Consider the following 18,308-nt stretch of genomic DNA (forward strand, 5'->3'; position numbering starts at 1 on the left):
GATTAAAGATACTATGTCCCTTTTGCAGCCAACATCAAATTCTGTAGAACTTTGCAGGAATTATGAATATGACTGTCATGTATGTCCTATCTTTGAAGTTTAAACGTTAGCAGTGTCCTAATATTTAAATTATGCAAGGAAACCTGTTTACTTGCTAGATTTTTTTTAAGGGAAGTTCTAAATTAGTATTATATTTCAAATGCCGCTGGAATTTAACCTTTTCATTTGTTTGGCCTGCAAATGGGACGTAGTACCTTTAATAGGCCAAATGAAAAATTTAAAACAGCCCCTCTCTTTTCTCTCTCTCTCTCTCTTTCTCTCTCTCTCTCTCTCTCACACACACACACACACACACACACACACACCACCCCAATCTCTCCCTTTACCGGTATATCTTTAATTCCATCTCTCGCTCCCTTTATTTCTTCCTCTCTCCCTCACTCTGTTTCTCTCTCTCCATCTCCCTCACTTTTTTCTATCTCCCTCTGTATGTCTGTTTGTCTCTCTCTCTCTCTCCCTTTATTTCTCTCTCTCTCTCTCTCTCTCTCTCTCTCTCTCTCTCTCTCTCTCTCTCCGTCAAGTTCTTCCGAGTATTCCTATTTCTCCTTGAAAATACATACAGTAATGTCGTTCCGAAATGTATACATCCAACGTTGAGGTCGCTATGTCTCAATGATCTTGTCAAAAGATTGACTGATGAGAATCGAAGTGTGACTGAGTGAATCTCTCAGCAGGGTGTAGTAAATAGCTGACAATTCTTATCTGTTTTCAAGAACGAAAAAAAATTGTTTTGAGCGCAAAATTAAAAGAAGCCCGCAAATCAAAGTCAGATATCCTGGGCCAGAAGAGGTATTCAATTTTCAATATTTCTCTTGTGTGTGTGTTTGTGCGACTCTTGTAATTATTGTACATGTCATCAGTACATTGTAGACGTAAATGTTTACTCAACTTTAGCTCTTTCATTACTTTTGTATCCATAATTGTCATCATGACCGTCATTATAATCAACGATAATAAACGATCATCGCCATCACCTACTATCACATCATCATCATTATGAGCAACATGACAACTCAGGCGGATGACTGAAGCCTGCGTTGTGTGTTAACACGCCCCTCCCCTTGTTTCATATAAAACACTCCGTCCCTCAGATAGGACGTTAAATGGAGGCCCTGTGTAGAGAACAGTCACTACCTCTGCACGTTAAGAACCTAGTCGTATAAGAGTAGGGGGAAACCCCGGTGTCATATAGTAGTGGTCCACCTGCACACCCCATTATAATACGACAATGCTCTGTAAAGAGGGATGTACTCAATTGGAAGAAGAACTCCATCATCGATATTTTCAACATTCTCCTTCTCCTCATCTTCATTCCTCTTCTTCTTCTTTTTCTTATAATTCTTTTGCTTCACCATCTCCCCTTTCCACCCCTTCCTACTCCTCTTTCTATTTCCTTCTTCCTCTCTTTCTACTCTATCTTCCTCTTCTCTCGATCTTTCTTCTTCTACCCTTCCTCATCCTTTTGCTCTTCCTATTTTTCTTCTTCCTCTCTTCCTTGTCTACCTTCATCTTCTCTTGATCTTTCTTCTTTTCTTTCTCCTCCTCCTCCTTCTTCTACCACATCCCCTTCCTTTCTCTACTTCTCTTTTTCCTCTTGTCTTGATCTTTCCTATCCTCCCCTCTTTTCGTGTTTCCATTATTCTCCACACCCCTCAGTATTTTTCCAATCACAATCTGACTTCTAGACCAATCATACGATATTATTGTCTAAAATATAATAATATACACTTTCAAGGATATGAACAGTCCGGGCACACCAGTGTCTTTCTAAATACAATGGAATCTTTAATCTCTTAGTATATTTTATTACAGAAGAATATTCTAAATCACACACTTTGGTTCTGAATCGGTACAGCCGAAGACACATTACTGAATCACCGATAATACCAAAACCACATAACCACGGAATGAAAGCATCAGTACAAAATATCAATCATGATCATGATAATAACATGAATAATACAACACATCTCAAATCGCGCATATTCACAAGGACACCCCCTCCCCCCCCCCATGATTCTGATCACCAGGCCCGTAGCCAAAGGGGGGAACGTGCCACACCCCCCCCCCCCCCTCAAAAAAAAAAAAAAAAAAAATCCAAGATAGGTTGAACTTTTTTAGACCCCTCCCCAGGACGTCGATCAATAATGTGCCCCCCAACATCAAACTCTGGCTACGGCCCTGCTGATCACGTATTATTTGAATGAAATAATTTTGCTGTCCATACGGGATGAGATGTTCTGCAGAACATGATGCCTGCATGAAGAGCGATATTATCGAACGTCTTGCACAGACGACCTTTAAATTATTAAAGCTGACATTTCGCTGCCCATAGTGTCCATATTTACGGAGAGATATCATTTCTTGCCGTCTAGACAGATACATTTCATGATCTATTCAGAATCAGGACCAAACTGTTCCTTTGAACACGGCTTATACCCCAGTCATATTAACGAGACCGATACCAGACCGATAACAGATCGAATACTAATGTGGATTGCCCCCAATGGCCACGAATTGGTCGGTATGGAGTCGGCCTGGCCGTCTGACCAGGGTCCGGCGCGGCGGTGTGACTGAGATCTATATAATACTATAGATCTCTATTTGGATATCATACGGCTGGCCGCACTGAACGCGAACGTCGTGTGTCCGCAACGCCACTACTTTGAATTGACTGAACACATCTTATGATCGGGTGATACATTTTGTAGTATCAAATTAAAAATGGGGATGGGGGGGGGGGGGGGGGTGGGGGGCGTCCATTTTCCACACCCAGTGCAGCTAGCGTCATCATACTCACAAACAACTCAAACATTGCATCTCATTTTCCGATTCATAGTCACAATAACAGAAGTAAAATTAAGGAAACATCGAAACTGTCTCTATTTAAAAAGCTTGTCTAGTAAACACTAAAAATAATGCATTTAAAAAGAAAAGCCAACACAATCAAGAGAATATAATTGGAATGAACTCATAGCAACACCCGTAACCAAAGGTTTAGGAGAAAAAAGGAGCATGGTGATGATAACGACTAGGGATAGAAAAATAAATCTGTAGCGGCATATACATTCAATATGAATACATCTTAGAGGTCTGAATTTCAATATAGATGTTTCTCACAGAGGTACATTCATAACACGACCTGCGGATATATTAATGTATGCATGCGGCATGACAAGGAAGATGAACAATTAAAAGGGGAGACAATCATATATCGTATATTCAGTACAACATAAACACAATTTCATTACATAATTAAAAGCAGGTATAACTCATACACTCTGCAGACCTGTAGCACATTGCAATCCCGTTTGAAATATTTTTAAAGCCGAAATACAAGTAAATAGAATTAACTTGTTTATTGTTAACCCAATCAAGAGTAAATATAAATAGAGATTTGTAAATATAATTGATCTGAAAATGCACTTATCATATGCTATAATACACATAGTTATGTCAGAAAGACCGTGATAGTATCGCACAAAGTTGTATAAGATATCAATAATACAGTAACACCAAAAACAAGGACAGAGACACACATAATTATTAGGGGCATATATTATACACTATAGTCCAAACCTCACGATCTTTAGTAAAATCGAGACGTTTGGGCGTTGGTGTAAACGAAATATAATGTCGAATGAATTTCATTGTACATTGCACATTGAACAGTAATGTTGTCAAGCTTCCAATGTCTCTTTTCTCATATCATTATCTTGATGTAAAGGGGTCTGAGCATCCAATAGTACACGTCAACTGTAAAAATAATGGATTGTTTTTGTATAGCCCCTTATCAGCACAAATAATAGAAAGCCAAGTAGAAGGAAAAGGAAAAAGAAAAAGAGGCAGACAGAGAAAACAGTGGTTTGATAACATCAAAGAATGGACAGGTCTCACATATACAGAAGCCAAAAGGTTAGCACAGGATAGAAACAAATAGAGAAAGACAACAAGAAGATGTGCAGATGTGGTCGCCAATCGCCAGCAACTGACGGTGGCAGCCAGGTAGCCAGGTAGGTATAGCGTTTTGCTGGAATTTTTGATTCCACATACTTTACATAATGGTAAACCTTACGATTCATTCAATGACTTCGAAAGGCACGGATACTGTAATGTATAATCGACCCACATATATAATTAAGAAACAAAAACATGTTTTATGAAATATTCCATGTGTTTGATCATACACATCCGAAAATGGCAATACCCAAAGTCACTGATATAGAGGATCGAGACCGTGACGAAACAATACTATAATAAATAATAATATAAGTGGGTTCTTGTATAGCGCTCATGTCAGTCAGATTTGACCCTCCTGGCGCTCCCGATTATTACCCTGACTTTAGCACGGCTGCCATACAGCGCTCTAGCATTTCAAGGAATAAATTCCTACCGGGTACCCATTTACTTTACTTCACCTGGGTGGAGTGTGGCAAATGTAAATCAATGTCTTGCCATAAGACAATAATAAATAGCTTTAGTGAGAGGAGATTGACCTAGAGATGGCAGCATAACGAGCGATTCATTGACAAATAGATAACACATCCAACATTTTACTCTCTGAACGTAGAGGATAGGAAATCCACTCTTTTACGAGTGACATTAGGGATCAGTAATATTTGGAATCGCCTGGTTTCAGAGCTGAAATAGACGTTAAAATTCTGGATTTCACTCTCAAAAGAGTAACTCAAATAACTACTTTAGAGTCGATTCCACTATAAGTTGTAGTGGATTCAACTCCAAAAGGTGATCCCTATAAATTAATGAGCCCGAAGAGTCGATAATCACTCCACAACACACAGAGAGTACTTCAAAGGAATTTACAACTCTTTAAGAAATATACAACGCATTTGATTATAATTGTTTATAAAATTACCAAAATATACAAAACATTAGATTTGATATTACACATAAATACAATATATAATTTTTTTTCATTTACACATTAATGATAAATAATTGCGGTTCTCACTCATGCAGCTCATCATTTTGTATTAGTTTCTGTACCCTCGATCTCTCACTTCTTTTTGTCATTGTCTACTCTGTGTATTATGACCGTGTTCTTCTATCTTTGTCGTGCAAAGCATTGTCTTGTCCCTTTCTCATCTCTGTTGGCATCCCCCCTTTTCTTTCCCCTATAATGTAGTTCCTTTTGTAGTTACGGATTAGTTAATTTAATTACTCATTATTACTAAGTATCATTTGAGGTGTATAAGATTGTATAAGCATTGCTAATTAGTCGACCCCTCTGTTTCCAACATGTATTTCTTACGTTTGTTTAAAATGCTTATAATTGATTTGTAATGTTTTGTTGGAAACATGAATAAATTGAAATTGAAAATTAAATTGAAAATTGATTTGAAGTTCTTTAATGTAATGTGGAAAAAATGTTCTTCAATATGAGGGGGGTGGGCCTTTGCTTATGACGTAAAGCTCATAGAGACTGGCATACTTTACGAGCGTACTAACTTCATTGTAGATTATTTTATTCCACTGATTTATGGAGCGCTATACGTGTCAAACTCCCCACCCAGTGTACATCACCGTAATTCTCTAACTAAATAAATCCATATAAATTAATTAATTAATTAATACAAAATTAACTGAATAAATAAATAAATGAATAAATAAATTAATTAACAAAATAATTAATAAATAGATAAATTAATTAATGAATGAACAATAGTCGTGTCAACATAAAATCAATATCTTATTTTCATATCATTACAGGGTTCGTAATGCATTCCATTAGGTAGAGAAGTTCAGTATATGTACAAAGTAAAGAGGTTTATAACTTTCGCTCCATAAATCATTGGACTAGGTTACACTAGGTTTAAAGTTGGACTGTATTACTTGTAGCTACTTGCGCCCTCTATATAGCCAACAATACCTAAGCGGTACCGTTGATCCCCATGGTCCCCCTTTTCTTATGATAATTGAGAGCTGATTTGATGAGATAACTACCCGTCAGTGACCATGCAGGGAGTTCTAATCTCTCCTGGCCAAACTAGTGCAGATAGGTTTTATATCTCTTCCTAATTGAGTTTAACTGGAGCCTAGGACTACGGAATATTTCAGCTGATAAAGTGTCAGATGAAGTCTGAAATGGAAGACTAGTATAGCTTGTCAAATCATTGTTTTGACCACTTATATTTGATGAATTCAGACATAACTTCCAAGTGAAATGAGAATATGTTATTTTCTATCTATTGTTATGTATTTACTCTTTATTCCTAAGCGATGAAACTTTCACATAAATAATAAACCAAATAAAACTATTACGCGTTAACACTTTGGAATGTAATGAAAATGCAGTTTGGTCTCTTATGATACACATTTCACAAGCGGGGTAATCTATATATTGCAATTTCTTGGAGACATCATAAAAACAAATACAGCTGCAATTAACATTATGATTACTCATGATACATGGATACACATTTCGCGAAGTAAACAACGTCACAGTCGTCACGATATTGCAATATCCGTTAATTAATAAGTGAAACTGAAGAATAATTTGTTTTTCTCGCATACAAGAACATATTTTTGTGTGCACTTTTTCAAATTTTCCAGGGGGAAAATTTCAGCTCCCTAAAAAAATTGAGGGGGAACGTGCCCCCCCCCCCCCCCCCCCCCCCACCTCTGATGCAGATTCACTGAAGAAAAATAAAAATAATTGCACATTACATAATTCATTTTATCTATCTTATTGAATGCATATACTTGGTCCAGGTTTTCATCACAAAGTCAGCTTACGTAAGCCAAGGTTAAATGTAGATTGATTTCATAACGCCAAGTTTATTTTCATTGAATACAGATCAGAATTAGCATAGATTTGATGACCGTGCACAATGAATCGAATTATTTATTCTCAAGTAAAACACATACAAATACAATCATTGCATCCTCTGAACTAAACCAAGGACCCGTTTCACAAAGCCATTTGTCAATGACAAATCTGCTGATAACCATTCAGAAGCAAGGAATTCACTAGCTCATAACAATAACTGTCATTTTTCATTGACGACAAGTTTTGTGAAATGGGGCCCAGGTCATTTTGCTTCACTCCTATCACCACATATAGAAATAACTTGTTATGATAAAATCTGTAAATGACTATAGAAAGACATGTTTGCTTGCAATAGTACAACAGCACCCCGGCTGGAATTCACAAAATAAAATTTGAACATAAACCGTGGTCTCAACCATCAATTTACTATGGGCGGCCAAAGAGGCCCAACAAGTAAATACACACTTAATAAGGGTAACAAGATTCAATGCGGTTTCTTCTTTAAAGTAAAGACCAAAAGAAAGTAGAGTTCCATGTTTTTGCCCATACTTTGATATGTATTTTGTTGTCTCTTATTTTCTCTTTAGTCTGCCCGTAGTCGATTGGAGGTTTTTAACTATGGCTTAGATTTTTAACACCTTGTAATTTCCCGCTCTTTATTCCCATCAGTGTCATAATTTAAGATGGGGGTTGTAGTCTTTCGGCAATGCACTTTGGTTTTTCAGTTTTAGCGCCATCTCCACGCTCTTGATATAGAGTGACAGGACCTCTCTCATCTCGTCCGTATACGGGTCGAAGCTGAGTTTCTGCCGGGTACTCTCTCGTCGTTTAAACTTGCCGTCCGGTGAGCTCAGCGTACAGAGGATCCGTTCTTCGTTGGGCGGCTGACCCAGGAACTGGACCATCTTGTTGAGCGATTCGAACGGGTCGTTTCGGAGGTCCTCGTAATGGATGACTAGGATCTTCTTGCTGTATTGGAGGATGTTCAAGGCTGTGTTGGTCCAGGTCCGTGACTTACCAGCCACGAAGTCGATCCATTCTGTAAAACAAAGCAAGGAAATTCATCACGTTATCAGTTTGTGTCACATAGGCAACATATACTTATTATAGTAACGTTTAGTAAAAACAAATGGCTGGTTATATACTTGAAAACTGAATATAAGAGAGATTTGGATCAAAATAATGTTTGCCTGTAGTACGAATTGGATACAAATCGAAGCTATCAAGGGAATATCATTGCTAATAACCATGATGACATATATTCATAAAACATAAAATATTGACTTTTACATTAGCTAGTCAATCATGAGGATCATCAACGACCCAAGATTTTAAAAAAATCCTTGAACATACTATAGTGAAATATTGTATCTATTGATGCTTTAACACAAGATTTCATGTCCATTTAAAATGGTAAACTAGTTTTGTTTTCTCTTTTGGTTCCTGTTTTTCTCTGGAGGAGAAGGATTTTGTTTTAATTGTATTTTATTATCAGTAAGTCGACCTTTAATCACTGTGACCCTTGGGGTTTTCCCCCTATATAACTGCTTTAGTGGAATGTGCAGGTGCACCATTGTGTAACCTGGGTTTTCCCCTCTATTCTAATTCAAACAGGCGGTGACTCTCCTCGACAAGTGGCCTCTATTTAACGCTCTATCCAAGGGATGGGGCGTTTTCACTCTAGCCTAATCTTTGAGTAGGGACTTTTATATTTGCACGTCGACATAGTGAACTGCTATACGTTTGACGTCCTTTTAAAACACCAGCAATGCATTGCCTTAAAAGGACGTCACAGTGCCTTAAAAGGATGTCACACGTATCAGACCACTATGTCGACGCAAATCTAAAAGTCCCTAATATCTCACCTGTTCCCTGTGTATAGTGCTTCTCGTTGGCGAATCCAGTGTGACCGCCAAACTTTCGATTATGTTCAGACATGATGGCTTTGTAAGGGTTCCTGATGATGAGTATAGCGCCATCAAACGATGAGATATGCTCTTCGTCAAAGCGATGTGTCTTCACTGCTATCGTGTTGCCTTTTCTCCAGTTCTCCCTCTCACCAAGAAAACCTAAGTAGGAGAAAGACATTCGTATTAGCGTGTTAGGCTTGAGGAGTTTTGTAAAATGTCAGAGGTAGAGGTGATGGCTAGGGATCAAAATAATGACAGGAATTGAAAAAGAAATAGAGAAAGAAAAATCAAACAGAATTTGAGATGGAAAGAGAAAAAAATATTAAAGTGAAAGGGAAAAAAGAGGGAGAGAGAGAGAGAAGGAGGGGGAGAGAGAGGGAGAGAGAGTGAGAGAGAGAGAGAGAGAGAGAGAGAATCGAAAAGAGAAGATGAGATTAGATTGAGAAAGAGGAGATTAGAAATGACGTATGGAAGAGAATGAAAGAGAAGAGATTTTAACTAGAAATGCAATCGTGTCAGAACGATGTGCGTGCAATGACGCCGTGTTTCTACTTGTCAAACGAAAGAGCTTCTCTCGGACTATCCAGACCAATTTGCACGAAGTCTGTAGCTTCTGTGATATTGGAGATAGGTAGGGCGAAAGAAAGGCCTCAACAGTGACCTTGATGGGATGGTAGTGACTATGCTTACGAAGTTGAAAGAAATTGGGATATGGGAAAGGACGTAGAAAGGGCTCGCAAGCACTGCGTGCAAAAACCAAGGGGATTTGGTGCATGTGTGTCATTGCAATGAAAATCGTTCTGGGGGTCAAAAGCGTGAACTCGATATGCCTCCATAGACAATGCGTGTAATGCATGAGCGGAAAACGTACAGGATCTGTATTATGACCGGAGTTAAATTGTTTTTTCTCTCTCTCTTTATGTCTCTTTATGGGCCGTATTTGGTATCATTAGAAAGAGAATTTCATGGTTGTTATTGTAAACCACCTTCTTTTTTTCTATGATAATCCTATCGAAACACGTGATGTAAAATAGATTTATAGTACAAATGGCGTTTTTAATGGCCCCCTTGACCAATTTCAAAAATCCGGCCAAGAGGTGCCCTGCGTATTGAAACTCGGCATGTTACTTCAAATTTTCAAGGAAAAAGAAGGACGTTTAAGGGGCGAAAAGCAGTCTGAAAAAATGACGTCATAGCCGATACGTGTTAAATTCGGGCGGAAACTAGGCGGAATTCGTGTAGTGACCTTTGTTCAAATGCGATTTATTCACAATTTTCTGTGTGAAAATATACTATACTTGGTATCATTCGAAAGGGCACTTCATTGCGGTCAGTTTGACACTATTGTTATCTTCGCGCAATGTATTGCACGCATTTAACGCGCTATTACGTAATGCATAGTAAATTCATCATTTTTGGCGATTACTTTGCGCTGACATATTCGAATTTTACCAAACTTAGTAAACAGTTGTCACGTATATGGATACATATGTCTGCAAAGTTTCATTGATGTAGGTATAACGATCGCCATTTTAGAGCAAGTTGAAGTTATTTCTCAATTTTCTTGAAAATGGCGAATTTGGAGGGCAATTTTCTCAAATTTGGTCAGTGATAGGGTATATAATTTTGTATATGGCTGGAAAGGGCATATCTTCAAGTATCTAAATCGAAAAAAGGGTACGGGTTTGCTAAGTCATTATGGAGATACGGCCACAGACAGAAAGCCGATTCCCAGAACTTTAGAGGGCGCTATTTATGTTGTGCAAAGCCATTGGATCGTGAAATTTGGCATGGCTATGTGCAATTATGAGATAAAGATACTGTGAGATTTAAATACAAAACGGAATTTATATGAGAAAGTTATGGCAGTTTTAGATTATTTAGGGGTCCATTTTTCAAGAACTTGAGAGATTTTTGACGGAGTCGGTTTTAGATTTGAATTTCGAGTATGAAGATGGCATTTTGAAGGTCAAGTCATATGTCGCAGATGAAAGAACATCTCTCAGACTATCTAGAGGAATTTGTTAGAAGGATGTAGGATCTAGGATAGTGGATATAGGAAGGAAGATATAAAGGCCTTAAAATGGACCAGAAACGGACAAAATGGCGCCTGGACGGTTATGCATGAGTGATTTCGAAAATCGAAGAGGATAGGGACCTGGATGAGATGTTAGAGATGATGCCTACGAAATTTGAAAGGAAAAGGACATGAGAAAAGCACCTAACTAGGAATAACAAGCACTACGTGCAAAGCGAATGGGATTCCGGACGACAAGAAGAAGAAGAGGAAGAGGAAGAAGAAGTAAGAATATTAATAAGAAGAATGTGAACGAAAACAAGGCAATGACGAAGGTTCGTCATTGCAAAAATATATATAAAAAAATGAGCGTAAGCTTAAATCAGTTTGGATAGATAGTCCACACTACGTTCAGTATAACCAAACTGAGTGATATCATCAGGAGATGTAGACGTATGTATCAGTTTGGATAGATAGTCCACACTACGTTCAGTATAACCAAACTGAGTGATATCATCAGGAGATGTAGACGTATGTATCAGTTTGGATAGATAGTCCACACTACGTTCAGTATAACCAAACTGAGTGATATCATCAGGAGATGTAGACGTATGTATCAGTTTGGATAGATAGTCCACACTACGTTCAGTATAACCAAACTGAGTGATATCATCAGGAGATGTAGACGTATGTATCAGTTTGGATAGATAGTCCCCACTACGTTCAGTATAACCAAACTGAGTGATATCATCAGGAGATGTAGACGTATGTATCAGTTTGGATAGATAGTCCACACTACGTTCAGTATAACCAAACTGAGTGATATCATCAGGAGATGTAGACGTATGTATCAGTTTGGATAGATAGTCCCCACTACGTTCAGTATAACCAAACTGAGTGATATCATCAGGAGATGTAGACGTATGTATCAGTTTGGATAGATAGTCCACACTACGTTCAGTATAACCAAACTGAGTGATATCATCAGGAGATGTAGACGTAGCGAGACAAAAGACCCTTTACTCAAGGGGGTGTAATTGTTTCCTACATGGCTCCATCTATTCAACTAACATTGATGTTCAACATATATTTCCTGTACCATAGATATAGATGTATATAGTGGTGTAGCACGGGTTTACTACTGGGGGGGGGGGGGGGCTAGCACCAGTGTGGAGTGGGGGGGGGGGCACCAAAGAAACCGATTAAAGTGAGGATCCTGGAAGTACTCCTTTCATCTTCTTCTCTGGTTCTTCCACCTCTCATCTTTTCCCTTTTCTCTAAAATTTTTATATTGTTTTTAAGCCCGATTTTGGAGGGGTCATTCGATCAATTTTTGTTTTGATTTTTTTTTGTGGGGGGGGGGGGCACCCCCGTATTTACGCCACATACCTTTTCTGTAGAGGTCCCCATCGTCGTAGTAGCTGCCGGTAAAGATACCCGTAGCCCTCTCCACTAGATACCGGACCCATGTGTTGCCTGATCCAGGAAAACTTGCTAGAGTTATCAGCGGAAACGTTCGCTCCTTCCCCATCACTATGTTGGTACATCGTGAATCTGTGAGGGAAGGGGGGGGGGGGAGGAGAAAATAGTGTTAAAGGTAAAGACCAGTATTGGAAACGCCCCAATTTCAAAAAATGAAATGGAAGCTCTTATTACTAATCATGTGAAAGAATATGTTTTGACTTATACATGATGATACAAATTTTGCCGGGAAACCGCCTACTAATTGATATATTTGGTAAAGTAGTTTATCTACATGGTCTGTGAGAGATAAACGCACGTGTCGTGCACGTGTGCGTAAAGTCCCATATACATCTTTCTGAGTACAGTGCTTGTAACTTTACGAAGACTAGGCCATATTTCTTATCATTTTGATGATTCCAGAACCTTGCAGTACACACCAATTCTTATATGCTAGATGATCAACCTTTTCTGTTCGATTCCACAACGTTTCTTTCACAATGCAATCGCATGACCATAACTGGTATTTACCTTTAAAGGGGTAAGATTTTAATTAAATAGACCAGTTCGTAGATGGTTCAAATGATTCCAAATATCCACAGATCTTTTCATCATCGAGAAGTCCCACTTTGTGCATTTTAGAATCAGCAAGGCCAAAGTGATGGAAAGTGCTCCCTTTTGTTTGCCTTCTTAAAAAGAACACTTCCAGCTGAACGTAGCTTCGATGCATAAATGAATAATGATCACATAATATTCATACACATGTATCCAGGCATTCGTCTCAATGCTTTTTAACAACTTTGCACCTTATCTTCCCATGCGCAGATAGTATCTTTGAACTTTTTAAACATAGATTAAACCGTTTATGCTTCGTTCGGAAACATTCTGCAGGTATTAAAAATCATACAGGAGCATGAAGAAAATTACATCCCACTCATTTTCTGCTCTGTTCACAAAATTCACACACCCTTTATAATTTCCTTTATATTTTCACCTTTTGAGGGGAGGGGGTCGGGGGTTGTAACAACTTTTTCTCTTTAAAAAAACAACCGAGCTGGAGCCCTTATACAAAAATTTGTATTTCTTTTGGGCAATTTCGAGGTATTGGTTGTTATTCATATTTTCTCATATTAATAGTAATGTCATCATTTATGTGTGCTGTCATAGATTATATTTATGCTCCTGGAAATTACATAAATGAATGAATGAATCAACAAATTAATGAATACATATAGATAAATAGATGAATAAATATATTAACTGAATTAATGAAAAAGTGAATATAAAAACAATTTAATAAACAAACGAAACAGCAAATGAATAAAATGAATTAACAAAAAGTTGTAAAAACATTACCTTCGACGCCTGTTTGGTAGATTGCATAGTAGTTTGTCCCGCCACAGAAGACACTGGAATCACCTGCGCAAGGCTCCTGGCATTCGCTGGGCTCCACCGTGTGACGAAGGGTGTAGTTATGTGTGAGGTAGCCGCAGTGACATTGGGATCCGCGAAATAATGCTGCAAGAGGCAGAGACTGCAGGGAGAGTAAGTGAGAAAGAAAGAAAGAAAGAAAGAAAGAGAAAGAAGATGATTTACAAAACATTCTGTTATGTTATTAATTACTATGATTCAGGATAATCTATTTCCCTATTACATAAAGAGATTTTAATAATTTGTAAAATGTGATATGCTTGGCCAATTTTGCATGGAATATAAGTAAAAGCAACCAATCAAACAATATAAATAATTTTGGAGAATTTTGGGATTTTTATGAAAAAAAAAACCTCAATCGAGGTGCTTTATATTAATACTATTAATATAGGGACTGCATCTAATTTGCAAGTGATATTAAAATAATTTATTATTATCTCTGTCTTTTTATTTACTGCACACATAATACATAAATGTGTCACTATTCGGACACCTTTCCAGCAATTTCCTTAACTGTTTATATATAGTACACAAGTAATCTCCCTGTATCACATTGTATTCACCATAGGATAGATACAAATGTTTTACAATTATTTAACCAATTCCAGTGCAAGAATAATATGTTTCGGTGTTGAGAGGGTTGCTATGGAGACTGGAAACAGGTACTTTTGCAAAGCCATTATGTTTCACGAAGAGATCCTTCCGTCGATTGGTGTTTTGTGCAACATTGCATGTGTGGTAAACAAGCGACCGCCCAGACAGAGACGAAGTAACCAAGTGAAGAGTTAATGAATCCATTAATAAATCATAACTCTTAATATTGGAAGTTCCATTTCATTGGACCGTCTCTTTGGAGATGTATTTGCGTCGAATATATCGAGGGTTCAGTGGCACAAAGACGTAACTCCATATTTTGCCAAAATGAGTATTTGATATCAAAATGTTCAGAAAATGTGGGCTTTGCAGGAAACACAAAGACTTAACTCCAACCAACACTCCATTGAAGTCAATGGCTAGTGAAACATAGACTTAACTCGGTAAGGCCCAAGTGCTCAGTGACACAAACCACTTTTTCTCAAAATGGCCAAAATGGAGTTACGTCTTTGTTTCACTGACCCCTCGATATGATACTAATTAATCAGGGTACTGCTTAGTACCAGGCATGCATACACACAATAGATAAAATCAATCAGCATCATTTATCGCTACTAGCACTAGGTTCAATCAAATAATGGGCTGATGTTATGGCACAAGATAATTACATTAAAAATGAATGATTTAAAGACCTTTATTACCCAAACAGTACACATTGAAATCACATGTACAATCTATGGTAACACGACGCCGCTTGATATAGCAATGTATTGTAGGGTGGCCCCCCTTGTTAATCCTTGTTAAACAAATAACAACTTACATTAATAGGGTATTCATCCTTTGTTTCAACAGATACCCATCATCCCAATATAACTGCCAAATGAGGAGAAATATTCTATGCTTTTCTGAAGCCCTTTGTTATCCTTCAGTTGTACCTGGGCCCCGTCTTACAAAGAGTTGATATCAATCGTAACTTATTTGCGATTGATATCAATCGTAACTATGTACATAAGAGATAGGAGACTGCAAACTTGCGATTGATTGGAGGACTTGCGATTGATTTGGATCGATCGTAACTCTTTGTAAGACGGGGCCCTGATATACTTCCCTAGTGTTTTCATTTCCCTCAATGGCATTTGCATACTTGGGAGGGAGCAGTTGGGAGGGAGCAGAGTTGGGAGGGGCGGTTGGTGGAAGGGGGGGGGGCTGGGCGAGGGGGCTGGGCGAGGGGGTTGGGTAGTTGTGAAGAACCGAATTCGCAGCGTGGACTCAAAGAAAACCACAACATCCAACGATCAACAATGACCAATAAATGAATAAATGAATAATTAAACAAAGGGATTTGGTCTTTAGATGTCAAAAGTTGCCTAAAAAGTATTTTCATTCATTTCTCTCATTTCATTATAGGCCTACACGTAAATACAAAATAAACATTATGTAAATTATTATCAACTTACTTGTTTTTCGCAAATCGTAATACAAATAGAAGTTGTCATTTTATCACTTTCTTCCATGAATTTGGTGAAGGAAGTGTAATCGTCTGGTCTTTCCGCACAGCTCCGATATCCATCTCGAAAACCTTTCATTGGACCCTCCTCTGTAAATCAAAGAAAAAGAACAGAATTTCTGTTATGTTTATTTCCAAAAGGTAAATATCAACTCATGAGAGCTACAAAAGGTGTATAGTGTGCATGTAATAAATCGTACTTGTATGTCTATCTTAAATTGCCCTGAGAGGCTTACCTAAGTTTGAGGGGAAGACGTCATCGTTAAATGTTTAAAAAGTTAAAAAGGAAACGCACCCCTTTCAAAAGTTTTCATGTTTTCTGTCTGAGTTTCCTGAATGCACTTGGAAGAAATTCGACTATTACCCCATGTTTCATTTTGGGGGTGAGATATTTCATCCAGTGGGTGAGGTAATCAAACACAAAACTAAACAGATTACATAGATGAAATATAAGAGAAGAAAGGATTGCCAAATTTGTATGGTTCATGGAGTTGCACTCCAAAACACAGCACAGTGTTTTTAATGTATTTGTCCATAGTACATATTAGGATAGGTGGAGTTGACTAACAACTTTAACGAATACAAATCCAGTGTTCTTCTTGACGAGTAGTGAACCTGTATCAATCTACGTCACATGTAATTTAGTATGGCCTGATTTCTCCAGCTCCAGAGGAGACGCTTCGGAAACAGCTAAATTACTCTCGTGGAATCCATGGGACAGATTTAGGAAGCGAGTAATAGAAAGAGAGTAATTTCACAGTCTAAAACACACTGGCACCCCAACAGATTTATAAGAGTTCTAAGAGCGGGTTTGCCTCCTAATTTATATGGAAATAAATTGAACGCGCTGCTTGACATTTTCCCATTTTATTGTATAAATGTTTGATGGCATAACGCCAACATCCAATATCGCGTGCCAAACCACACTTTCTCCATCTCTTTGACGGTTCATCCGAGATATTTCCACCAAATATTGTAAATAGAACCCTCAACAAGAGGGCGGTTCTGACATAATGATGGAAAAATGGTCTTGGGAGTCATCATCAGTGTAGCTACCCATTAACAAAATTGCATTATCATTTCAAACCATTTTCAATTCAAGGTAGAGTTTCGTTAAAATTGAAAATATAATTTATAGGAGAATTCCTGTTCATTTCATTCGTAAGATGAAGAATGTCTTTGTAGCTTCCTATTTTTCAATTAAAACATAAGTACAAATACGTACAAAAGCGTAACATAAATAGGCGAACAACTGCAAGCAATACTCAATTCAATGCCACTCAGCATCGGCATCGTCATTTTCTTGATAGCATGACGTACTATGTGAGGTTGTCTATTAATTCAATGTACTTAAATGTTAAGGATGCTTCCTTCCCAGGTGTGTGTGGTGATGAAGCATTTCATTCAACTGCTAATGTGCTTTATGATACTTGCCAGAACGAAAATTACATAAATAAGCTGTTGTTCTTCTGCGATGGGCTGAATGTTTCGCATAAAAGAAATAGATTTGTCAAATGCTATATTTTAGTATTCTTAAAGAAATGAGTTACAATTGTTCCCCTGTTATGTATTTTCCCCATTTATAATTTTTCCTTCTCAGCTACAATTCTCCTCATTGATAAGTAAAGGTTTTGTTATTTAATTGAAAAGTCTTTAAAACTGAAGCTAGGTGGATGATACATGTATAACTTCACCTGGTACGTCACATTTTCAAGAAAATGGCTGCGCCCATATCATGCTGAAAGACATCACATCATGCCAGGAATATCTTCATTTATAAATCTCTTGTTCATTTTCGTAAGGGGTATTGTACATCAAAGGGCAGGAATGCATCTCATTTTTCAGAATACCTACATCTACTTTGGGGTGAGGTTTCTTTTTAGTAACCTATAAGGGTGGTTCTTCATCATTTTATCATAAGCTACCATGAATGTGTGATGAAGGTCGATCTTTATTATCCCATGTGATATCTCACATGACCTGGGTGTCAATGTCACATGACTAGGATCTCAATGTCACATCGGGGATTCATAAAAGCACGGCATCTCGTTATGAGGTGATCATTACCATTATACTAATGAACTTCATTATCTTCGTCAGTGTAATCCACTTGCCCAGTGGCATAACGTGGGTCCATACATTGGAGGGGCGGGGTCGGGGGGTTTGTGGTCGGGGGTTTGGGGGCCGGGGAACCGCTCTTAAATTATTAATGGAATGCAAATTATCAAGGTAAACAAAATAAGGGGGATATATAGGAGAGGGGTCGCAATGTCTTCCTTTCATGTTCCCTTCTCCATCTACCATGTATTTTGCCTTTCTTTTTATCAGTCCTACTATTTATTTTTGCATTTTCCTCTTCTTCTTTTTTTTTTTTGGGGGGGGGAGGGGCATGTACCCATGTGCCCCTGTAACTACGCCATTGCACAAACCAGCCAGTTAACACTAATTCATTTTTACAGCGTCAACACCAGCATCTCAATCTAATTGGCAATAAGCCCATTCTCTTTGATTTCGTTGTCAGAATGAAATCATGCTTGA

The 18,308-nt window shown here is 37.9% G+C and overlaps 1 protein-coding gene across 2 annotated transcripts in view; it reads right to left on the reverse strand.

The window, feature by feature from the left end:
- Positions 1 to 6,702: 6,702 nt before the first annotated feature.
- LOC575197 (WSC domain-containing protein 2) overlaps positions 6,703 to 18,308 on the reverse strand; it is an 84,306-nt gene continuing 72,700 nt past the window's right edge. The window contains exons 4-8 of one of the 2 annotated variants that reach the window (XM_030972273.1): positions 15,721 to 15,860; positions 13,595 to 13,772; positions 12,167 to 12,331; positions 8,716 to 8,919; positions 6,703 to 7,889 (exon numbers count right to left, since the gene is read on the reverse strand). In XM_030972273.1, the coding sequence (XP_030828133.1) occupies positions 7,522 to 7,889; positions 8,716 to 8,919; positions 12,167 to 12,331; positions 13,595 to 13,772; positions 15,721 to 15,860 (1,055 nt within the window). In that variant the 3' untranslated portion in view covers positions 6,703 to 7,521. The remainder of the gene's footprint in view (positions 7,890 to 8,715; positions 8,920 to 12,166; positions 12,332 to 13,594; positions 13,773 to 15,720; positions 15,861 to 18,308) is intronic. The other variant, XM_030972267.1, reaches the window with a different exon arrangement.

Source organism: Strongylocentrotus purpuratus, unplaced genomic scaffold (assembly GCF_000002235.5).
Source record: "Strongylocentrotus purpuratus isolate Spur 01 unplaced genomic scaffold, Spur_5.0 spur5_contig_862, whole genome shotgun sequence".
NCBI classification, from domain to species: domain Eukaryota; kingdom Metazoa; phylum Echinodermata; class Echinoidea; order Camarodonta; family Strongylocentrotidae; genus Strongylocentrotus; species Strongylocentrotus purpuratus.